Source organism: Strix aluco, chromosome 2 (genome assembly GCF_031877795.1).
Source record: "Strix aluco isolate bStrAlu1 chromosome 2, bStrAlu1.hap1, whole genome shotgun sequence".
In the NCBI taxonomy this organism is placed as follows: domain Eukaryota; kingdom Metazoa; phylum Chordata; class Aves; order Strigiformes; family Strigidae; genus Strix; species Strix aluco.
The window spans coordinates 122,859,266-122,881,397 of record NC_133932.1 but is presented as its reverse complement, the minus strand read 5'-3'; the positions used below and the strand labels follow the sequence as shown (position 1 = coordinate 122,881,397).

The following is a 22,132-nucleotide window of genomic DNA, read 5'->3' as shown; positions in this document are numbered from 1 at the left end:
TTATCAAGAGTATAGGTGTACAGAGTTAAGAGGGATAGTAAGTAAATTTACAGCAGAAGGGACAGGTGTGCTTTTTCAGCCACTCAGCCAGCACCTCCACAGCTGGAATTCATCTCTGAATTCATCTCAGACAAGATATATCATTATGTAGAATAGACTCAGCCTCTAGCTGTCACTCCAGAAAATCAGAAAAGGGGTATCTGGGGCAACCTGAAAGGTACCTTGGGCATCTGAAATGCCTCTCTATGCAATTAAATTGAGATCTTGATCTTCCCTGATGATAATGGAAGTTTAGCTGACCTGTAAATGTCTACAAGTAGACATCTAAAATTAGACTCTGGAGCTGAAACACATCCCCAGGTCTCAGCTCTCACCTCGAGGTCTAGCACCATTTGAAATGTCCATCTGACCTCCAGCCACCAGTCTGGAGGAGCATAGGTCTTTTCTAGGTCTTGTGTCATATCTGATAGCCCCATGAAAATGTCCCAGTCCCTTGAGGGATCTTAAATGGTAGCAGACACCAAGTTCAGGCAACTGAATCAAGCCTCCACCATCTAGACCTCCTACAAAACCCCTAATCACTGTCCAGAGAAAACCAGCACACCCTGTAGCCTGCTGTACTCTTGCATGTATCACAGAATCACAGAATCATCTAGGTTGGAAAAGACCTTGAAGATCATCTAGTCCAACCATAAGGGAAAGGAACTGTTACACTTGAAAGGAATTTGTTTTCAAGACAAGAGATATGAGCATCAAAAATCACAAAAAGCATGTCTATAGGCAAAATTTAGTTCTTAATATATATGTAAAAACTGTGCTGGGTAACTAACAGAACACCTTGCGGTATGGCTACAGAATTGTCTACGAATAATAAGGACAAAAAAGCACTTAGAATCAGTAAAAAGCATTTAAAATAGGATTGCTGAAGAATTTGCATGCCTAAATCCAAGATTACTTCAATACTTCATATTAGACAGGCAGTCACTAGATAAAAGTAACAAACAATCTTTGGCACTTGGAACATGCCCCAGAGTTTCCCCCTCCCTCCTAAAGGCCCTAACCAAGAAGTTATAGAGACAAATTCATGCTTATGTTCTCCAACTACTATAGTAAAATGTTATTTTCTACATAGGGAAACAGCTTCTGAGATACAATTACCCAGATGCCTTGTAAGCTTTTGTATGTAAACTGTGTATGAGAACTATGTATGTAAGCTGTGTGGTTTTGTCTTGCGGTCCTAGAAGTAAGGGGGCATAGCGCTAAACTCTCAAAACATAAGGTGAATTTGAAACTGGGCATCTTAATTGCTACTTGTGTATATGAACAACTCATGTATTGCTTGAAAAGAGAAATAGCAGCTCAGTAACCCTTTTCTCTTCTACTGGGTTTAAAAAAAAACGCAACCCACATGTGATTTAGAGAAAAGGGGTTTAGACACCAGCCTTCAAAGGAGAGCTTTAAGGCAGTGAATCTCCAGGGCAGTACGTAAATTGTAATAGAGATATGAGACTTAAGCACACGAATCATCTTTTTTCCCTCTCTGATAGGCCTGGATGGTGTCACACACATTGTGTTGAGTTTCCTGAGCCTCACTCTGATCCTTACTGTGCATCTCCAGCATCCCGTGTTTCTTTTTTGAGGACCAAAGAAAATTCAGGCATTGCAAAGCTTGTTGCTTTGATGCCTAAACTCACTTTTGATATTTAGCCTCAAGTATTTTCTTCACTACTTATCGCTAAATACTGTTTATGATGCAAATTGTAAATTATCTATTTTGGCATTGCTTTTTGAATTAAGCCTCACAATAGGCTGTAGCGCACGTATAAAGCAATATATCACACGTCCTTTGGAAACAGAGGTTATTAATGGAACAGTCAGATACACCAAGTTGATTAAACTAAAACAGGCAACACAGACAATCTAGCATAAACATAACCGTCTTTTTACCACATACTGTGTGTCAGGCAGCAGTAAGAGGAGGCTGCTCTGTAAAATGGGCTGAGCTGGGAGCTGAAGGTGCAGTGAGTCTGGTGGGGCAGTGTCTTCCCCGACACCGCCGTCCCGCAGCCAGAACATCCCCCCAACCAGAACATCAAAGCAGATCTGGTGACAGTGGCCACATTCAACAAGTCCAGATCACCAGACTAGTCTGTAGTGATGAGACAGATTGAGTCTGAGGTCAGGCTCAGGATCGGTGGGGTTCATGACCAGGCACAGGCATGCTGTCCATGCAGCTCCAGTGAGAAGCAGGGGCAACAGCTGGGGCTGAAACACAGCTCCCAAGCCAAGGGGATGAGGCTTCCACTGAGGTGCCTGGTAGCTCTGTCCCACCCAGCTCTTCTCTCAGCTGTCTGTTCCAAGGTCACAGCAGAGCTGGCCTTGAGTGCAGGCAGTCACATCTCTGGGAAAAAGTGGTTGCTGAGTCTCTGCAGTGTCCTGACACTATGATGCAGAAATAAGCTTTCTAGGACAGCGGCAGATTAACTCAGGGGACATGACACCAGCCCTAGTAGTTGAGGCATTTAAAAACTGTGAGCTTGGACTTCCTCATGCCCAAAAAGGTTGAAATCCAGATCTCCCTCTTCCTGGGTGAGGGCTTGAGGTGCATGGTATTAAGCTGGCCACCATGAGCCCTTTGGTTGTGTTTTAAAAGAAAACCTCTGGCAGTTCTCTGCAAGCAGAGGTGTTGATGCCTGCCTTCACCTGAGGATCCAGAGTCTGGCTCCGGAGCCAACAGGTACTCCTGCCTTGCAGCCTTGGGTTACTGAAGGGCAACACTCGGGGTGCAGGTGGAGAAAAGGGGGAATGCGGATATACCACAGTCTTTCCTGTTTGCTAATTTAGAGATATTTTTAATTGGCTTCTAACTGGCTTCTGTTTCTCTCGCAGAGTTGAACCTGGAGTCTTTTATCAGTGCAAGCGCCTACAATTGGACATTGATAGCCGTGAGTCTTTTGTGGGAGCTTCACTACAGTGTGGTGTACAGTGCTTTCTGTTCTGGGGGGTTCTAGTCCTCATTACAGACAAGATGCAGGATCTGGACTTTAATTTACCCTCCATCAGACTTTTCCTACAATATTTTAACACTAGAAAGACTAATTTATTTCACATATGTATACTGATAATTATCCCTTTCCCTGTGGCTTAACGATGCTGAAGACTTCTGCAGGAGGAAGGGAGGAGCCGCTGTTCAGGTTCTTTGCTACCTCCCTGACTGGAATGGGCTGCTGCTCTGTCACCAGCTGACCTTTGCCTTAAAGACTGATGCGCTTCGCAAAGGTGCAGCAGGGCTGGTCCTCTGTAATTTGATTTTTGTTTGCCATGGGAAGGTTGGTTTGTTTGCTTTGCACTTAAGTCCCACAGTTTATTCAGCACCTTAAAACTCTTCAAAATCACATATAAGTAAATATGTGAAAAACAAACAGTGCTGAAAATTGGTCTGGTAAAAAGTGAGGGACTTCTATTTCTTAATAATATATACTTACAAGACTTCATTCTGCAGTAGAAAAATATATCTTCTGCCCTCCAAATATCTTCTGTGAGACCATAAAATCCTTAGCTTTTAAAAAAATAAGTTAAATGTTTGTGTTTAAAAGAGTACTGTACCTGACTTTCTACTTCAGGCTGTTGTGAATGACATCAGATAATGAGGTCAGTGTTTAAACTGAGAGTCCCAGTTTAACTTTTATTACTGTAAACTGCTTAAAACTGGAAATGTTGAATTATAAAACTGTGATAGGTAGATGGCACAACATTAAAGAAATTAATTCTATAGTTTAGAGCTTCCTGTCCTGATCCTTCTGAGCCAGTCCTGAAGTCTTACTCATTTCCTTACTCCTGATTCCTCAAAGCATTTAAACACTCTAGATTTCAGTGGGATTTAAGCATATGCTTGTTGATTCAACACTTTAATCGGAGAAAATCCTCACTAAAGTCAGTAGGAATTTTTGCCGCAAAAGACCTAAAGTTTCGCTCTTGTGTTTTAATCCTGTATTTGAGTCCACACAACTCGAAATTAAGAATTTATGTGTTTGGTCATTGTTGCTGCACATCACTCCCTGACCAAACCAGTTCTTTCACTTTGGCTATTTAATCTCTGGCTAGTAATATTAGTGGCAAGAGGAGTTTAACAGATGAGGTAGTGCTGGAGACGTGTTGAGAATAAGGTTATAATAATTTGTTTCAGGTGCCTCCTCTTTAGATCATATTTAAATACTAAGAAGAAAGGCACACTTTATCCCCTCTTGAACTGTTTACCATTTAAATGTCTTGAAGTATAGCATAGCTTTATTTTCCATCGTTGTTTAGGTCTAAGTAAAATTTTTTGGAAAAAAAAATGGAAGTCTGTGGGAAAACACCTGGAGAAAACAGAATGGAGAAGATACAAGGAAATAGATCCTTAAGTACCACATAGCTGCTACACAATAACTTGGTCTACTGAACTGTAGCCCGTTGGTGTACGCACTCTTTTACAAAATTTAGTATGTAGTGAGCAATGAATTCTACTGAAACAATGTTAAAGCTGGGTTTCTTAACAGGCTTATGATATCTACTTCTTCTGGATTCATTTGGTACAAGCCTGTTTGACTAACATGTCTTACAAGTTAAATATGTAGGATGTCTTTTAGAGGTCGATGAGACATGAGAGTGCATGTCAGCAGTTTCAGCTTTGCTCCCCACTGTCGCAGCACGCTGAACCTTTCTCTTCTGCTTTCTAATCAAATTGAATGTGATTCAGCTTAATTCTTAAAATTATTAAAAGCAAACAAAACCACTGCTAAATTTATTAGAAACAGGGCTGCTGTTTAGCCTGAGCAGCAGATTAACGGGAAAATGACGTTTCTGGAGATTTGCAGCCAAGTGAGAGCTGGTTTTGGAGGGAGGTGGATTGCTAAAGGATATAGTGTAAGATGTGCAGCAGCCTTAAACTGCTTTCCCTGCAAAAGGCAGGAAATTCCCCAAATTTTGCAAGGTGCCTCTTGCTTTACTGGACTTTAAAAATAACTTAAGTAATGATGTACTTTCCTTAAATTTTCCACTGGGAAGAGCTTGAAAGCACATCCTCGCTATTCCCAAAAGGCTTGACACCCTGGGAAGCAAGAAGCAGCCCTGATTCATTAGAGCTTCATAATTCATAACTTTGCGCTTTTCATAATTTGTTTTGGCATTAAGTTATTGGGGGTGGTGCTGATTAAGCCAGCAACAGCAGTCCCTGACTTTGCGTGCTGGTCTGCTAGGCTCTCCTCTGGCAAGCCTGCGTTTTCCCGGTGCATAGACAGGAGCAGAGGCGAGGGGGGAGAAGTCTGACGTTTAATTAGGGGATTTTACACGTAAAAATCAAAGAAATCCTGTCAGAATGGGGACAGCCGTACCTCGCGGCCCTCACGGGGACCCGCTGAGCGACAGCCCCGCCGGGCGGCGGAACGCTCGTGAGCGGGCGGGGCCCCGCGGCTGGCGCGCGCCGGCAGAGCCCCGCCTGCGCGGCGCCGTTTCCACGGCAACCGCCGAGCCGCCGGCGGCGCTGGAAGATGTCGGCCGGGCGTCGGCGCTGCGCGGCGGGGTTCGTCTTCCGCTCCCTGCCCCAGAAAACTTTCTCCTCCCTGGAGAACAGGGACACCGCGGACCGACTCCTCAAATGGTGGGAGGGGGAAAACCCGCGGCGAGAGGCACCTCGCGGGAGGGGGCGGGGGGCGAGGAGAGGCGGGAGCGAGGGAGGGGAAAGGGCGGGCGGGGCTGAGGGCTGAGGCCGCCACCGCGCCCTCAGGGCTCTCCTCGATGTTTTTCAGGCACGTAAAACGCTTGTTGCGGGGTACAAGTCTTCCAGTCCAAAGTTAGCCAAGATCTAGTTCAGCTTCGCAGCGTTGCTCTAATCCTGCTTGAGCAGCGGTTGTGCATCCCCCACCCCTGCGAGGAGGGGAGGGAGGCGGTTATAAGTGAGAATGAAAAAAAGAAAAGTGTAATTATTGGTCAGAATAGCACTTTATGTAGTGTACCTAGGAAAATTTGCAGAGTGTATAAGTACCTAGTATGTCTGCAGAAGATGTAATCTCGTTTTTCCATTTCAGGTCCATGCAAGGCAGGATCACAGCTCAAGCGTTCAGTTTTGACCAGCAGTTTAAGCCCTATCAGAAGGATGAATTTGTTATGGTAGCTCTAAGTCCTTTATATTTAAGTTGACTTTTTTTCCATTAAAATACAGCTATTGGAAAACTGCATAATGGCAAACATTGTAGCAGTGTTAGCATGCTCTTCACCTGCTCACTGTCTCCCTTGAAAGTAGGTGATTTAGGTGTGGTGCTCAGGTCTTACTTTGTGGGTTAACTGTATTGTCCAGTAAAAATATTTCAGCCTGTGCTAATGTTACTCTATTTTAAGAGGGAACAATTTAGTCATTCAAGATTCCCAAGAATGGAAATCTGAACTGGATGCTTCTCTTGGCCACCGTGTTTAATGTTGGGAAGTCCACCTGGGGGAGACTTTAAACAGTGTTTTAAAAACAACTCTTTGATTTGTTGTATGTCTACTTTATATTGTTAACCTGGATAAGGAATTCAACCTGTTTGTATTTTAAAGAAATTCACATAGAAACACACCAATATTTCATCTCCCACTGATAAACATTTCAAATGATTGAAGGTTACAAAATATGCATTTGCCTTCTCAATGCTTGGTTCTTTGGAATTAAAAATATGAAAATATCACTATGAAATGATGAATTCTGAGTAGCTGTGAATTAATTGAGAACAAAGGGACCATTACATTGTATAGTCTGATCTCTCTGTATCCCAGAGAGGTGGTAAAGAGATTTGGTGATGCAGAGACTGAAAAATCCATCATTTTCTTAGCAGCTTCTTCAATGATTATTCACTCTGCATGTATGCATATACATGTGTGGGTTTTCTTAATTGGCTTATCTATCATTTAAACTTGTCAGCTACCAACATTACTATTTTAATTGATAAATCAATGAGATTGAATACTTCAGGTCTTACTGTGGAATATCTTCTCTATCCCTTCAATAACTTTAGGATTTCTTCTGTATCTGTTTAATAACTTTTGTGTGTCTCTACACTTCTCCAACTTCAAATTTATTTACAAAATGTAAATTTTACAATCATACTTAACATTTCACTTTTTACTTCAACAACATTGCATGGAGAGATAGAATTGTTTCATCTCTTCTTCCATTTTCTGTACCTCCAAAGATTTCATACAACCTTTTTATGTGTTCTTGGACTAAAAGTGCTTTACTGTAAAAGCTTAGTACTGCATATATCATTATGTACATGAAGATATCTTGAGTATATAAAAGACACTGGCTACACAAAGTTACAAAAACATGTATTTGGTGGTCTGATATTTAGTACCCAAACTGAAAGATCATACAGAATCTACTTACTAACTGGATCCTTATAATTTGCTTTGAAAGTATCCAAGGCACTATAAATTATGATTTTATGTTTCATTTCATTAACTTGTGTTCTCTTATTTGAATATTATAGGCATTTTTTAATGATCAGAATGTGAACTCCAGTTTAAAGTTGCTCTCAGCTTCAGGACAATGGACTACATTGGGTAAATTTAGAATAAATTAACCTTAAATAAAAAAGTCTGTGTTGTAACTATTTTCCTCTACCATTTTGTAATAATGACAGTTCATATATGTGCATCTTCACCTAGTTGAAATATCTTAAAGAATGACTTATCTTACTAAATAATAAGAAAATACTCTTACCTAGTTTGTTACTAAGTTGTCACATTTTATATTTTTTTTCCCTTGACCCTTGCATTGATCCATAAACCAAGCTACTAGAAGTGGTTTTAAATGATCTGTGACATCCAACTGACCTGATCATGTATACAGACATAATCAACTGCATTAATTGTGGAATTATAGTACTACCTTATTCAGACAGTATTTGAAGAAAGACACTCTTCTGCAGATGCAACCACCTTACTTAGGACAGATCTGAGATTATTGCTCTGTTACAAATTAAAGTTGAGAGAACAGAAGATTAGATAGAGCACAGCCCCGAGCTTGTGCAAATATGCTATCTGCACAACAAAAGCGATCTAGGCACAGAAGGAGAGCCATGTGATAGGTTGCTCTAGTTGCAATCATGGCATAAGGTTGACTTATAGTTTGTTGCCATATCATTAACAGCTTATAACCTTGATTATGTCTGTAGATGGAGATGAGACACTAAAGGAGAAAGACCAAAAGCAAATAGCACATGATTTTATGGCACCATTTTGCAATTGTATTTTTGATTATGTAAATGACACACAAAATTTCATGGAAATTGCATGTGATAATGTAATGGGATTTTATGTATAATGTGAACTCTGATATTGCTGAAGTGATTTTCCTTAGGAATATTTTAAAAGGGGGTAGTGGGAAGTCCTCAGTTCTTCAGGTTTGTCTGAAAATACTTTACTGTGTGTAAATATTTAATGGAGCTTTGGGAATTTTCTAACTTTTCCATTTCAATTCTCTGGAATTGGCATAGGTTTTCCCCACTATATACAATGACACTAGACATTGCCACCTTTTTGTCAGCAAAATCAATTTTCCAAACACTGTACTCAGCTGTTAAAACCATTGAAATATACAAGATGCAAAAAATATCTCAATTTCCCCTTCAGGTACCTATTTTTCACTCTGGCAAGCAAGAAGAAAATAAATATATTTCAAACTGTGGGTAAACTTTTTCCTGCTTTAGGCAAGAATTTTTTTAGGCTATCTGTCTAGCCTGTGACTTGCCAGTCCCTGTAGAGGAGGTCAGTAGGTTACATACCTCGTGTTAAGAGCGGAGGGTCACTTGCCAAGTATCCCAGCTTAACTCCTGATTCTGCTCAGTCTTCCTCAGCGCAGAAGTAATGCATTTTGTTCTGAGGACTGGAAGGGTTCCCTTTCTAAATCCTGAACAGCTGGTATACCCCATTTGCTCTTAAAATTTCATCTTCCCATTCTTTGCCTATTTTTGGTGAGGAATGTTGGGACATTTTTCTATACTTAGTCTTCATGTGCATTTTTTGAAAATATAGTAAGAATTAGCTTTGAGTGGGAGGAGGTAAAAACTCGTCTTCCAGTATTTGCTTCTTCAGAGATGCCAGTATATTAATCCAGGTATATCATTTACTTATCACTGTGGAGTAACTCTTTTAAAAACAAGTTCCTGTTCCTGAAAGAAAATACTGGAAATGGGTTTATTTTGCTTTTTAGAAAATATGAAGAAAATTACATGATCTATGTTGATTCAAATACTGTATTTATTGTCCTGCAAACAAAAATGTTAGGGGTTTTTTTCAGGAGGGAAATATTTTGGATACATAATATAAGTGAGGTTTAGATAGGTTCTTAAAAACCTCCCTTCTCCCCGCCGTGAGCTTGGGCAGAAAGTATTTATGGACCCACAGAAAAATGTCAGCATTATATAAAACACCAATATAATATTACTTTACAGGAGAGTTTGTTTTCATAATCCTTTCGTCTTTTTCCATGATGTGGTCCCCTTTTTCCTAAAATCTGTTTCTAAAAGGTCTTTATTACTTTTTTTTTTTTCCCTGTGTCTAATCTAATTTATTCTTCTCTTGACTGCTTTTCATCCTCACCTTAATATTATCAGACCGTAATATCCTCAGTCTCCATCTGTTAGATCAAAAGGTGGCATAAAACATGGGGTCCCCAAGGAATGCAACATGTACCTCTCTTCTCAGGTCCCCCACATGTAGGGATTCCTGGTAGAATCCCACAATAGTACATTGTCTCAAGGACTCCAGCTTTAACACTACTTGAAATATAACATTTTTGGTAAACAATACACAAGGATATTGTCTAGTCTGCTTCATCGGATCAGACAGATATTTAATTACCTATTCTTACGCCACACTTTTTTGTCTGCTGTATTAGCAATATTTTTTCCCCTCTTCCTGACTGCATGGCAGAGTACCTGATAGTTCTGTCATGTGCTTTAAGCCCCCCCTTCATCTGTTACTCTCATCTTTCTAAAATAGAAGCAGCAAAAGGAACAAATCTGATGCATACCAACTTATATCTTGAGTCTTGCATTTTTAAATAGCTGCAGTGAAAACTAAATAGTAGTTTTTCCTTGGACACATTACTGGCCTTGCACCTGTCAGCAGTCTTGGGGAGGCAGGACTGTATCTGCTTAAGCTCAATTAACACTTGAAAAGTTATCTTCAAAAGGATAGGGTTACTGTCTTTTTGTGTAAATAAAAATTTAGTATTTGCCTAAGATTCTTGAGTTTCCATATGTACTTGAAGCTCTAATGATTGCTTGTCTTTGGAATGGTGGTTTAAAATCTGGAAGGTAATCTTAAAGCAGCAATTTTTTAGACTACTGTTATAGGTTATCATTTGCAAAAATTTTAGATGTCATTTGAACCTATAAATCATCAACCTGCACCTTTAACTTTTGAAATACCATCTTAGTACAGAGCACCGAACTTGCTTTGTGTATTTTCTATATAAAATGGTTTGTAACTAGTAAGTTGCAAGGTGTTTCCCTGAGGTAAAAATCTTTCTTAAACTGTGGAAGAATTCTAAATATACCTAGTCCGGGGTTTATCTGCCCCATACTAGGTATGCAACGTGTTCATTTAAAAGTATATTGCCAGCACTTTATAGATATTCCAGAGCTAGCTGTTTTAAGAAGCTTAATCTGCTTCAGTACTTCTCGGCTCTTTGTTTTCCACTTGCAGAGCTGTCAAGGCATTTCTTCTTCCTATTTTATTGCTCACTTTTACAGTGTTATTAAAACTGGTCACTGTTTTCCAGGAAATTCTGAGTCTCCAATTTCAAACCTCACCTCTCAAATGGAGAATAGGAGCTTCCAGTATATTTAAACTTTTCCATTTATAGCTTGGTTTTCTGAACTACTGAATAGATTACAAAGCTCTTGATTTTTTTTCCTGATGAAAACTTTCATAAAATCTTGTTTCAGAGCAGAAGTGTGCCTCCTTTCCTCCCCCTCCCCCAATAAAATCCTAACAATTTGAAGGCCTATAAATATCTCAATTTCTTATACATTGAGCTCAATAACTGGGAAAATATAAGATGTCTCTTTTTTTCTCAAGTCATTTAACATCTGATTTTTATTAGGCTTGACTCAGTTTTTGATTCATAGGTCTTCAGAAAATAATTTCTATTTTAGAGGCTTATTTAGCTCTTATTAAATCTCTGTAAAATAAAAATCCTATCCTTGTGAAAGGAAGCTGGAGAACTAGAAGTTAGAGGTGTCTGTAGGTGAGGGGGTGGGAGGGAACATAAATAAATAAATAAAAATCAGTTTGGTTTTTTTCTTATGTTGTGAGGCTGTAAGTCCTGTTTTTTCAGACTTGTGATTTTGGTTACATAATTTGATTATTTTTTGATAGTCACTATGTGGACAGGTAGGAAAATGTCCTAAACTTTTTTTCTTTCTTAAAAGGTATCCTTTCTCATAACCATGTCTATAGATGTGAAGCCAAGCAATTAAATGCTGAGCTTTTCTCTATAGCTGATTTTCTTTACATCACATTGGCCCAATAAAATAATAATAAAATTTAATGCCAGTATTTTTAGCTTAAGTAGACATATTTTCAAGCCATCAGCTTGTAACTTTAATTTTTTTCTTAGTGTTGATCAGATAGGTGTTACAGTTTGCCTGGGTTTAGATACCAAAATGCTGATGCTACTTAACCTATGAGTAAATAATCTTCATGTAATAATATATGAGAGAAATCTCAAAGACTTTTAGGAAGTGTGGGGGCAAGAGAAATTTTAGGTTATGCTGCTTTTGCGAAGATTAGGATCAGAATGAAATGACAGCTGCTCTTGGAAGCATCATGGTTCATACATCTCGTTTTGGCATGTTTCTGTTCCTGAAATACTGTCACCTAGAGTGAAATTTGGACATTTTCTAAATGCTAGTCTTTAGTGATCCTTTAGGCCAGTTTGTCAGGACGCCACTTAATTTTATCTTTAATTGTATGGTCAAAAGCCTTTTAATATTGTGATGTTGTTGACCACTCTCCATCAAGGGAACGTACACAAAATTTGGTATTTGTCCACAGATTCTTTAAGGCTTAAACTGTGGAATATGATTTCTAAGGGTTGATGTTGAGTTCCCATATGTTTCATCTATTACTTGTTTCGGTTGATACCAACAGGGGGAGCAGACACATGAGCCTGAATGGAAGGTACCATTCAGATGAAGTTAATGTTTTCTTTACACTTGTTTCTTAGCTTTGTTTTTTGAAGGACTGTGGGATTGAGTCATACTTATGTGATCTGTATTTTTTTTTTAAAGAATATGCCACACACAACCATTTAGAGAAGTTGATTATTTCCATACTGTATCAAATTACAAATTACTGTAAAACCATTAGTGCATAGAAATTCTATTATTTATTGCAAGAGACTTGGAGTGAAGCCTTCCTATATATTCCAGGTTCCAAAGTGACAAAAATTGAAGCTACAGTGGTGCCCTGTACACAGATTTCCATGTCATTTTTTGATCGGCTATACTCTGGAGGAGTTGTTAGAGAAACTGGAGATATTGTGAAATGTTATGATGACTATTACGATGATATTCTCGTCTCTGATGAATTAAGGAAGGTCAGTATAGCAATGAATAATTTATTATAATTTTTCATACTCTGTTAGGTACCATTTTTCAGTATATTTTCCATGGTAAAAATGGGCGTTGATAGCCATGTGATAGAAATGACTGAGGCACTGCAGGACCTGAATATGTGAAAGCAATGGCTGTTTTCCAGGTGGGTCCTCTTTCCTCTTTAGGTAGGAGAAAAAGGTAAAACCTTCTTCTGCTTACCCTTGTCTCAAATAGTCAGTGCTTGGGTATGTGTGTGGGGGAAATGCAGCTACTCATTTGCCTAGGAGAGAAAACAATTGGTGCCAATGGAAAGGTCCAGTGATACGCAGAGCTATGAGTTCACCCAACCTTCCAGGTAGTTGATGAAACTGAAGGTACTCAATAGCTACATCCTGAAGCATTCCTGGCCAGGAGTGCTGACCATATAATATGTGAAAGCATTTAAGGAAAGTCATCTTCACGTATTTTCACTGAAACAAGGGAGAGGAAACTATGAAAAGGGAAATTATTTTTCAGTGTAACACTGGAAACGGACTAAATATAACTCATGAACAGGCCCGCAAGGTAAAAACTGTTTGTTGTGCTCCAGTGGAGTTGTCAGAGAGCAGATTATTCTGAAAAAGAATCTAACAGTGGCACCCTCTTAATCAATGTATGTCTTCACCGTGTTTCTTTTGACTTCATAAGCTGAACCAATTTTTTTTTACTTATGTTTGTTTAGCATTAGCAAAGCATAGTATGGGTGAACTGGATTTTGCTCTTCCTTGTATATATAATCAACATAAGTACTTAATTATAGAGTTGCACTCATTTGCACTTGGCAAATCCTTTGAAGACAATGTATTTGAACCAGTGACACTGGTTACAGGATGTGGCCTGAAATACTGGTCTGTCTTGTAAAGTTCTGGGAAAAGGGGAGAACTCAAGCTCGTGTTTGAATTTCAGATGTGGTTTGTAGCCTAGCAGTTCAAAATACTATGTATTTATTTCTAAGTTGCGTATGTGTGAACTGTTTTCTGAAAATTAGGTATATTGGATGTAGGAAAGTTAGAGGCAGCATTTAAAATAAGAAATCATTGGAGCTTCACTCTCTTTCCATTTTCCTTCCCTTGGAAGGGATGTGTGTGTTTTCATTTGCAAGTTGAAGGATTCACATTTGTTTGAAATGAACGTGATTCCTACTTGTAAAACCTAAGATGGCAGAAAGAATTAAGAGTGAAAATCTTCCAGGAACATCAAAATTCGGATTAAATTAAATCAGCGCCTAGGACGGTAGACTGCAGGGGGCAGCAAACTGTCTTATCTCCTGGTGTCAGAGGGTGGCCCTCAGCTGCAAAACTCCATGTTTCTTTCCTACCTGCCACGTCTTCTCTTGCTTCAGCGAAGAACGGGGTTGGCATACGTGTTAGGTGGCCATCAACAACAGTTGCTGCCCTGACCCCTTTTACTCAGGTTGTGTAATGATGTTATGAAGAGGGCCAGAGAGTAGTAAGCTCATGTCTAGGTTTGACCAGTTTCCCTGGGTTTGCATCTGCAGTTTGGCTGATGTTACTCAAATGTCTTGTAGCCATATTGAGTTACAATTCCTCTCCACCTTTACAGTGTGCCGTGTTGGGACTAATCTAGCAAGTCCTTTGTGTTCGCATAATATTGCAGCAAAAGGCAGGTGAGATGCATGGAGGCAGCTGGATAGCATTGTCTGGTTAATCCAGGCTACAGATAAAGGCTTACTAGAGTCTATAGTAAAGAATAATGTGAGTTTGAGTGATCTCCTCTGGGAGATCCTTGGGATTCCTTTACAAATGTGAGATAACTGTGTAAACTTAGAGTAAAAAAGGAAATGTAGGCAAAGTTACCAAAGACAAACTAATTGGCAGTGATTGACATACCAAATATAGCTAGATTATTTTCAGATTACTGATTGCTTCATTAGCATGATGAACAATTAACCAGTGAATAATGAGACTCTCAAAAAATCTTCCCTTATGTCTTGTGGGCACAAATCTGACAGTGATTCTGCTTTACGTTGTATCTATAAATTTGGAACACTATTGCATCATTGGAAGAAGGATTTACAGAGATGTAGTTATTTATTTCCATCCCTAGTTCATATATTTTATAAGGACATAAACTCTGTGTGTCATACAGCGAAGTAGTTGCATTGTTTATAAACTTAATCTCAAAGAAGAAATTTTCTTCGATTTGACTTGTTACTTTCTTGTTCCACAAGGTCTTGCTTCTGGAAGATTCAGACCATTATGACTTATTCAGTCAATTGGATCGCAAGGAATTTCTGTTCTGTCTTTTTAAGCATCTTTGTGTTGGAGGAGCTCTTTGCCAGTTTGAAGATGTAGTTGGCCCATACTTAGAAACTACAAAAGCTTTATATAAAGACTTGGTGAGGTAAGTGTTTTCTGTTTTACACAATTGTGTAAATGTATGTGCTGTGCATAGATACTTTTATGTTGATTTGTGTAAATTTATTGTGCAGTACTGCTTCAAAAACGGGGCTATTTAATCAATCTGCAAGCTTATTTGTCTTCAACTATTACCGTGTAACGATGGTTGTAGTTCAATGGCAAAATATATGCAATTGTAATGGCATCTGTCCCACATAAAAACTTTTTTATGTTACGTATATGGACATTGATGTTTTATAATTCACTCCCATTTTAAAGATTTTTGTTTCTGTAATCGTCTACTGAAAACGTGGCATGGCACTGGAACCAGATTGTGTTCCCACTGTCCTTGATGAAATATCAACAATTAAGTCTTGGACTACTTTCAAGCTGCTTTTGGCTTAGGATTTTAAAATTGAAATACTTTAGTTGAAATTTTTAGTTCTGTATATATTTTATTCCAGCTGTCGTTTTTTTTTTTCTTAAATACAGTTAGATTTTGGCAATATTAATTCCACAAATACACTTCTCACAGCATAAATCTGGGATAGAATCTAACTGTTAACATGACACAGTGGACTTACATCTTTTGCCAAGTCTGGTGTATGGAATTGTTTGAAATTTTATGTATTTTTTTCTTTGTGATTAGAGATGATTGATCAGAGGTTCAAATTCAGAAAAAAAAAGGCAATTTTTTTGCCCTGTTTTGATATATCCATATGCTTACTTCTCCGATTGACAAAATTTCTTATTTCCTAGGTAGTGGGAAATGGAATGTAGTTATCAGTTATGCAAAGACTCATTCCTAGCTAAACTAATGGGAATATGAAGATTGTCAATGATATTACTAAAATATTATATTATACTTTGGCACTCATAATAAGTATTCATGGGATACTGTAAAGAACAATATTAATGGAAAACAATTGCAGACCTCTGAAATGAGATAGTACAAGAACTCTAATAATGTGGATACTAAGTAATGCACTACAATGTACACTACAAAGGCTTCAAATTGCTTAAAGCAGGAATTGATATTTTTCTTCCTTCTCAGCTCTGTTTGGAACGGTGTGATGACCAGTTGTTATTTCATCTCCTCTTTTAAGATTATACACAAGCATATTGGGAAAAAATCGTGTAAGATGTATTTGTCATTAAGTCTGTTCTTAAAATGTCTTTGGATAAACTTAAGAGTAAAATGTATATGTCTGAACAAAGGTACAGTGAAAGGATTAGACCCAGTGATTCTTAATCACCTGAATATTTCTTTACTTCTATAGCACTTGTGTATAGATTACTGTATCCAAACAAAATATTTAAAACAAAATATTTGGCTGGTTTTGGAAATTTTTTGTAATACTTAACCAAAGAAGCTTACAAATCTTTAATAACTTCTAAGCAGCTTTCAGATTTTCTAATGATCAGTGCTTTTCGGGGTGCAAGTTGATTTAATCACGTGCTGTTTCACAGGGTCATCTAAAATAAATGATTAAAGTAGCAGTAGAACAGTCAATACTTCTAGAGAAATCCCCGAAACAGAGAAATTGAGCTTTGTTCATATTCCAAGAAGATTTTTTAGCAATAATGAACTTAGATTGCTGGGTGTATTAATTTGAATACTGTGATTAGTTACCAGAGCTTTCTTATTAGTGTGATTAGTTTTGATATTTCGTACCACATGTAGATGGAAATCAAGTGGCTTCTTCAGAAATACAGAATATGACATAAACTGATCCATCAGTGCTTGAGTTCTACCTTCCTTTTTCTTTTAAGTCATTCACTGTGCACTTGAAACAAGCTGTTTGTTACTCTAATCCTTGGCCTTATCTGACTCTGCATTGACTACAGCTGTTTCTGCTCTTGTGTTGTTGAATTGACCTAGGACAAAGCACAAATCCAATCAGTTCCTTCACTTTACTGCTTCCCTTTGCTGTTGTTTTCTCCTAAACATGTTCAAGTTTTGTTCTAAGCCACTCCTTTTCTTTATCTTCCTATCACCTTAAACCTTTTCCCCTTCTTTTTCCTTTTCCTGCTATAAAATTTGACAAGGATGCCAAGTAGTTCTTGTTACTTAAAAAAAAAAAAAAGCACCTTCCAAAATCTTCCCATAATTTTATCCTGCTTTCAAGGTTTGCTTTTTCTTTACCCTCAACCTGTTCTTTATTGACCCTTTATATATTTCTGTGATTTTTCTTCTGTGTGCTACTGTCTATATAATACCAGGAGAAAACTTATCAAGATCCATTCCTCTGTTTTTTTGTTTTTGGGTGTTTGTTTTGGGTTTTTTTTCCCCGTTGGCAGCTTGCTTTCTAGCCTCCAAAGTCTTGAAGTACATCTACTCAGTTCATGGGACATGACTGATCTTCAATATTTATCTACCATATGTCTCTCCATTTCTGCACCTATAAATGTCTACTGGTTTCTCACTGCCAGTGGAACTGGTGATAACACTCACTACGAGTTGAAAAAGAAACTCACAATTTAACTAAATCTTTTATCTTTCTCCTTTGATATTAAGTTCTCTGTCAATCCCATGAGAAAAGCTTTTGATCTTGACATTTCAGACTTTCCCTCCCCCTTTACAATCATGGTTGTCTCCGGCTTCGTCTCATTTTCCCCTGCCCCCAGTTTATCCAAAATGATGTTGCTGTTTGTTACCACCATCTTAAGAGAGAAAAAGCCAGTGAAAGGATAAGCAATGTAGCTCTGAAGAGGGACACTCATGCCACAGTATTAATTTATGATTTCTAGTCCATGCTGTGCACTACTTACTTCATTTTTGCACAAACTACACCAGAACATAAAGCAATGAAAATTACTTTTATTTTCAGTAAACAATTGTTAATGAGAGTAGCGGTCTCTCAAGTTCTGTTTACCAAACAGTTCACCTTCAAATTCCTGTTGAATACCAACTATTCTTTAAATTCTTCTTTCCTAGACTGCTATTCTGCATCTGGTTTCATTTCACCTTGGATTGCAGTTGCATTGGATACTTTCTACTCTTTGTAAAGTGATATTAAAAACTTTTTGTGGTATTAAAGTGTACTCTTCTTAAGCTTTAATTTTTATGTCTTGAGGGCTCAGAAGGCTCACGAAAAACAAGTGGATAGTATAGTAATTATTAGCTGCTAGCTGATGTGCATTGAAAAATTAGCCCTCACAGATGAACTTATTCTAATCATGATATGCTTATAGAGGTATAAACCACCACTGTTCGGTCCTGTAAGTTTTTCTTACAGAAAAGAGCCTTGGCATGACGAGTTCCACAAAAGTGTCTTTAGTATATCGGAAGTGGCAGACCTATTACAAGCTTTTCCCCACTTCTGCTTCTTACAGCCTTTCTTCTGGCTTTTCCCGAGTTCTAACTCCAAGGCACTAGTGTTCAAAATAGCGTCAAAAGGTTTGAGATTTCATTTTATTAAAGCATTTCCATGTATATTGCTTTATTATGAGAGAACGCAGTAATATTTTGGAATTAACCACTCTAGATGTTTTACAAGTACAGCTAGGGACTTCTAAATGCAACTACTAAATGGCAGACATTTTCTCCTTTACGAAAAGAGTAATAATTACTTCCTAATGAATTAATACACAACTTCTTGCCTGTTACTAATCCAGCAGTAATTAGTCTGTGACCAGTGGAATCCATCCAAAATTTTAGCATTGTGTCGTATCCTGTGTAACTTAAATAATTTCAAAATCCTTGTTGTAATATTTTTGGTTTAGTTAAAGAATACATTTACATGACAAAAACTTGTTAATTAAAATATAATATATGAATCTGTGTTGATAAATCTTGTCTTCTGTACCTAACCCCCGATTTTTCTGACAGTATCCCCTCCATGGTGACAGCTGCTGTAGTATCTTGTAGTCATTGTTCTCTTCTTCCTTCTGTGCCATCTCCATGCCCTTTCCCCCATAATAAATTAATTTATGTGAAAGCATTGAGTTGTTCTTTTAATGTTTGAAAAGCCTAATAAAATATTGCCAGTAAGGTTAGGATATAAATAGAACCGAAAGTGAATTGAGAGATGATAAGGAAGTTTGCCCTTCATAAAAAGAGAATAGATGCACATTAAAATTATGAAGGAATTACCACATTCAATTAGTAGTTTAGAAGTTAACAATTGTAAAGAACAAAGGAGAATATTAAGACTATTTTAAAGGAAATACTGTCCTTTTCAAGAAGACAACATAGTTTTTTTCTAAAATCTTTTAGGGGAAAAAAAAGAAATAGAGCAAACAAGCTTGTCAAAGTCAACCTCCTGGTTTCTTTCAAGTCAGCAAGGGAAGAATCTCATCTGATTTTGGCAGATATAGTATTTTGCCTTAAAAATTAACCAAAGTACTAGAAATAAACACTCAGTCTGAAAAATGACTTACAGGAAGCTAACCACAAGGGAAAATTTCTCAAGGCAGTGCAATAAATAGGAAGACTTACTCTCTGTCACCCCTTACTTTGTTATCTTAGATATATATAACATAAAAATGAAGAAACCAGAAATGGAAAGCATTGTTTTCAGACACAAGAATATGAAGCCAGAGTAATTTAAATACAGCTGTAGCCTTTGGGGGTGGTGATATATGGTAGAAAGTGCTAACCCCACTAACCTCGTTATGAAAGTTGTCACTCTTTCAGCAGAAATGCTTAAACAGTTTCTGAACTGCTGCAGTTTACAGCCCAGTACATTAGCATAAACGGACATCCATGTTAGTTTATCTTAATATGCTGGCCTGTAAACTGCAGTGGTCAGAAGCTGAGTCATGAACCAGTTGAGCTGTCCCTGCTGGGAAGGCAGTAATCTCTAGCGGGGTAGTAAGGCAGACAACTGGGGCCAGTACCAGTTTCAGCAATGCCTTCTTAATCCACTGTTGAGTATATCAACATATCAGCTGCAACAAAAAATTCTGAGAAAGCCTTGTTAGTGACTCACCACAGGAAAAATCAACTTCACAGTATAGGCTTAATTCATACATGACTGTGTCATTACTCTACAGATGAAATCAGTTAATTGAAGAGTCAATTTCTTTTATTGGTTGGAGAGATTGAATCAACAAAGATGTTGGTTGACTTGGGGTTTTTTTGTTCTTATAAAAAGAAGCTTTGCGAAAGCAGTGGTAATAGGGGACTGCTGTCACAGGCGGCTTGGAGCTGGTGCAGTGTACAACTGGGCTGTGTTTAACACACATCCTCTAGCAACTTGGCTATATTGGGATCTTTCCCAGGAACTGAACTTGTTTGTGACAAGGCAGGTTTTGAACTATGCATTTCCCAGAACTGTGTAAGTATGGAATTTATAAGTGCCAACTGCTCCACAGCGACTTAATGTAAATAGGAATCTGTGAAATCAGATAAATTAATAGAAGTTACATGATCTAATTTATGAAGAAATGTAAGCATCACTTAAAGCAGACCTGAGGAAAAATGACACATTTAAAAATACTTAAATTTAAAATATGTTGAGATGGCTGGATGCTTTGCAATAATATCGTAGTGTCATTAGTAGTTGTGATGGAAGAAATGGCAGTCTTCACGACAAACACAGTCTAGAAATATAAAAATTCAAAACTAATACTATCCTAAATTGCATAGCTGTTTATATATACAACGTCACAAAGGAGGAAAAATGAACCTAAACTATAATTATATATTAATTAAAAATGAGCTAAAGTCTGCATTTCTTCACCCATACTGCTACTACTTCTTGTAGTCTGTATTAAAGACGAAGTTCACTTTGCAGGTTTTTTTTCTCAAAGAATATGTGAAAAGATTTTTACAAAATGTTTAGCTTAATAACTTTTCATAGCTATCAAAATGCAAACTTTATATTGGAGTCATCTAGGCCTGGATAATATTGCTGTGATTTAGTAGCTGAAAACAGTGAAACCAACTCAGATGACTAGATACATTCATAATATTCACATTATTTAACAATGGTCAATGCACCTTTTTATGGTCAATGTGACATGAGTTGAATTTTAACTATTTGAAGTTGATCAAATTTGAATGAGAACACAGTGCATATGTTAAAAATGTATTTAATAAATGAAGGATTCAAATAATCCATGCTTACTGTACATATTAAGTATGTATTATTCCCCTGTATTTCAGTGTTCAAAAGAATCCTGAAACTAAAGAAATACAAATTATTTCTACCGTCTTCAGAGTGTCTGCGTATGTAAGTATTAATAATTTTTTGGTACAGGATTTTATTGGAAGTAACATGCGTAACATGAAAATAATGAATTGCCGTTTACACAAAGAAAGCATAATATTCCATTTTAAAGGGTTATTTTTCCATAGTTGTCACTTTTTATTCATGAACTCTTTCCCTGATCTCATCCTCTTTATTAATTCTTCATCAATAACCACCAACTAAAGTGTTATTTGGTAGCTCACTAAAAATAGGTTTACTGGATTACACTTGAAGTCATAATAGTCATCCAGAAACTAGTTTATGAAAAAAACATTTCTTTAGGTTTGAGATATTCTTGTTTCAGATCTACTTAACATAGCAGTAAGGATTAAGAATCCACTCTTGACTTTGTATAGTTCTGTTTCTGGAAATGTTGCTAGAATTTTCTGAGTAGCTTGTATTGCATCTGTTTCTGTAAAGACTGCAAGGAAGTTCAGTATACAAAAAGGTTGGAGTGGTGAGATGACTGCTAAACTCTTCTCCCCTCCCTTGTCAAGTCTCATTCCTGTCTGTTTCTCTTGCAAAATCATACATTTACCATCAAGATAAGTTTGAGAACTTGCTTCGTGTTTACTAGATTCAGCGTATCTGTCATTTAATTGTTATAATAGGATGAACTACTCCAAATTCTTCTTGAGTAACCAGAATATGTAATACTTAAATGTCAGATAACATACCCACTTTCAAAAGAACTAGCTGATGTCATTTCGGACTGCACAGACTTCCCTGTAAGTTGCCAATAGCCCAGTTGTTCATCTGTGGGTCATCATCTTTTAAGTACTGTGTGTGATTCATGAAAGGCTTTTGAAAGGGTTTTGAAAATAAGCACTTTATGGGTATATCAAATTTTACCTTTCTACTATGTTGCAGACTGTAATAAAAATAAAATAAAAAAGCAAAACCCTGATAACTTGAT

General features: G+C 37.5%; 1 protein-coding gene across 2 annotated transcripts in view; it reads left to right on the top strand.

The window, feature by feature from the left end:
* Positions 1-22,132, top strand: part of CFAP300 (cilia and flagella associated protein 300) — a 31,642-nt gene that overhangs the window by 5,569 nt on the left and 3,941 nt on the right. The window contains exons 4-9 of one of the 2 annotated variants that reach the window (XM_074817002.1): positions 2,890-2,945; positions 6,066-6,147; positions 7,503-7,575; positions 12,456-12,622; positions 14,851-15,023; positions 21,132-21,198. In XM_074817002.1, the coding sequence (XP_074673103.1) occupies positions 6,070-6,147; positions 7,503-7,575; positions 12,456-12,622; positions 14,851-15,023; positions 21,132-21,198 (558 nt within the window). In that variant the 5' untranslated portion in view covers positions 2,890-2,945; positions 6,066-6,069. Of the gene's footprint in view, positions 1-2,889; positions 2,946-5,528; positions 5,639-6,065; positions 6,148-7,502; positions 7,576-12,455; positions 12,623-14,850; positions 15,024-21,131; positions 21,199-22,132 lie in introns of those variants that run through there. The other variant, XM_074817001.1, reaches the window with a different exon arrangement.